We start from the raw sequence: 2,881 nt of genomic DNA, 5'->3' as shown, positions 1-2,881 counted from the left end.
TAACTTGACCATCTATTCACATGGATTTATCATGTATATGTGGTTACTGGGGTTTCTAATCTCACCCTCTGACTGACTTTGGCTTGACCTGAGAAAAAGTGACACTACCATCAAAACAGGATCACCAGAAGAGATAAATAATGGACATAGATCTTTGATTTTTTATTTCTCTTGCCATCTACTTTTTGTCACTTCCCTACAGTGAGCACCACACCAGAGAAGTGGTAAGTAGAGGAAGAAAGAAAAGCGGACAGTCTTATCAGCTGATTTTGCTGTGTTACCAGTCTGGTAAAAAACATTTGGAGTTAGAGTATTCGAACATGAAGTAAGTTTGGGAATTGCTTGTGTGGATTTAATGTCCTCAGACTACCCCCACTGTGCCTTAGCAGGAAATATTCATGAGTCAATTATCCAGAATTGTAGTTATTATTCAGGTTACATGGGTTTAAAAAGAGATTTGATGCCATGGAAAACCTCACTGACTTACTTAGACTCCTCTTCAAGTCAGAGCAGGATAATGTCTGGAGGGACTGAAACACATATGGCTTTAGAGTGTGTCAAGACCTGAAAGATCCCACATGGAAGTGAATTCATCATTGGCAAGCACGGTGACGGGAGACCCCAGAAGACTGAGCTGCAAGAATTTGCAGAGCCTGTGGCAACTCCATGGCCTAGTTTGATCTTGAAGTCATGGTCTCGGATAATCCTCTCAAATCTGTTCCTGTACTTAAGAGCACGTGACTGAACTCCCTCTCAGGTTCTTTCACACTGACCTGTCAGAGATGACTTTCAGTGAACATAGACGTCACATCAGACCATCAAACAGATGTCCCTTTCAAATAAATTGGAGCAGAACCAACTATATGGAAAAGTTATAAACAAGGAAACAGGCGATCCAAGGATTTGCAGTGGATTGGCGCAGCTCTTTGTACAGAAAACTCAGACTCTTGGGTGGAAAGTGAGCTCTAGAGAGTGGACGAGCATAAGCAAACTGACTCCAGCCCTACTTGGGCTCACGCTGCCTGGCAGGAGATGCAAGGGACACTTTTGGGTTTAAACTCTTTGTCATTTCAGTAAAGTGTTCTTCAATTTCATAGCTGTAAGAAGTAAAACATTTTAATAACTTGGACAAAAGGATTTAGGAGAGAGAAGCCAGCGTCCAGCTTTATTTCTGTCAGTAACTCACTCGTTGTATTGGGAGGTGGAGGGCAGATTGTCTGATCTCTGTTTCTGATTTCTCTCTCCACTGGCATCAGAGGATTGCATTGCAGGAAAACTAATATCTGACAAGGCTCCAAGTGCTAAATAAGGGCATTCCATGTTCATTCCAGGCCACCAGGAGATTCAGGGTCACCGAGTCACAGACTATGAATTTGAACATTTGATGATTTTTGCAGGTGACTGGGTGAGCAAAGAAAAACCCAGGAGATACATAAAGGGGGAAACTAGCGTTTCCATTTGAATTATTTAACACACCTCACTCTGATGGTTCTGAATGTAAAGGAGCTGCAGGTCCTTCAATAGAGTGAAATGAAGTTACTGAGTTTAGTTTTTTGACCCACACTAGAATAGGGAACATGCTCACTAATATTTACAAGGCACTTCAAGGCACCAGGCATAACTTTATTAGGAGAGGAAAGATGGGGCAAGGGGAGGGAAAAGAAATATCTATAACATCTTACACGTCCAAATGCCAGTGCTAAGTACTAAATGTATATTTAGTCATTCAAACTCCAAATACACATTAAGAAGTAATCACCATTCTACTCTCTACTCCTGTGAGTTTGTGACATTTTTAGATTAGATATAAGTGAGATTGTACAGTATGTGTCTCTCTGTGTCTTGCTTATTTCCCTTATTATGTCCTCTAGGTTCATTCACTTTGCTGCAAATGACTAAGGCTGAAGAGTGTTTCGTTGTGCATATATACCACATTTTTTAAATCCATTCATCAATTGATGAACATTTAAGTTGATTCCATACCTTGGCAATTGTGAATAGTGATGCAATGAAAATGGGAGTGCAGATATCTCTTCAACATACTGATTTCAATTCCTTTGGGTATATATCCAGAAGTGCCTGAGGGGTGGCAGGGGAGTGGACAGGGAAAGTGGAGACATTGATCAATAGGTACAAAGTTTCAGTTAGATAGGAGGAGTAAGGTCTGGTGTTGTATTGCACAGCATAGTGACTATAGTTAAAATAATGTTTATTTCCAAATAGCTAAAAGAGAAGATTTTAAATGTTCTCACTACAAAAAAAAAAAAAAAGGATAAATATCCTAGGTTGTGGATATGCTAATTAGCTTGATTTGATCATTCCACAATGTATACGTGTATTAAACCATCACATTGGACCCCATAAATATACATGATTATTATTTGTCATTACAAAATAAAATAAAACTTAAAAAAGAGGTAGTTATCAATGCCTTCATTTTACTGATAAAACTTAAAGAGATGAAGTGATTTTCCTGTACTAGGAACTGAGGCAATATTGTACCAAATGTTCTTTCCAGTATGCTCCACCCTCTTCCCAGCTAAGACTGCTCCCCTTCTCCCACCCGACTCAACTCAAGCCCCCATGACTCTTCACCAGTTTTCAAACAGAGGAAATAATCATGCAACAAATGAAATACTTGACCTAGAATATTTATAGAGTTGTGAGCTAAAGAAAATGTGACTTGCACATGAACCCCTAAATGATTTTTTTCTTGAATAGATATTCAAAATTGGCCTTGTTGCCACTTAATCCTCACATATCCATTTGCTATGGACTGAATTGTTTCTCCCAAAATTTATGTGTTGAAGCCCTACCCCCCCCAACATGATTGTTTTTTTTTTTTTTTTTTTTTTTTTTTTTTTTTTTTTTTTTTTTTCCG

The 2,881-nt window shown here is 38.8% G+C and overlaps 1 protein-coding gene across 1 annotated transcript; it reads left to right on the top strand.

The window, feature by feature from the left end:
• The first annotated feature begins 320 nt into the window (after positions 1–320).
• Positions 321–2,751, top strand: LOC103585206 (chromosome unknown open reading frame, human C15orf54). The gene is given in 5 exon segments (XM_008566113.1): positions 321–325; positions 586–732; positions 734–800; positions 803–958; positions 2,722–2,751. Coding segments are annotated over 5 exon segments (405 nt in total).
• The last annotated feature ends 130 nt before the right edge of the window (positions 2,752–2,881 follow it).

This window comes from Galeopterus variegatus, unplaced genomic scaffold (genome assembly GCF_000696425.1).
Source record: "Galeopterus variegatus unplaced genomic scaffold, G_variegatus-3.0.2 Scaffold220, whole genome shotgun sequence".
NCBI lineage: Eukaryota > Metazoa > Chordata > Mammalia > Dermoptera > Cynocephalidae > Galeopterus > Galeopterus variegatus.
The sequence above is the reverse complement of the archived record's forward strand: the minus strand, read 5'-3'. Positions and strand labels throughout refer to the sequence as shown.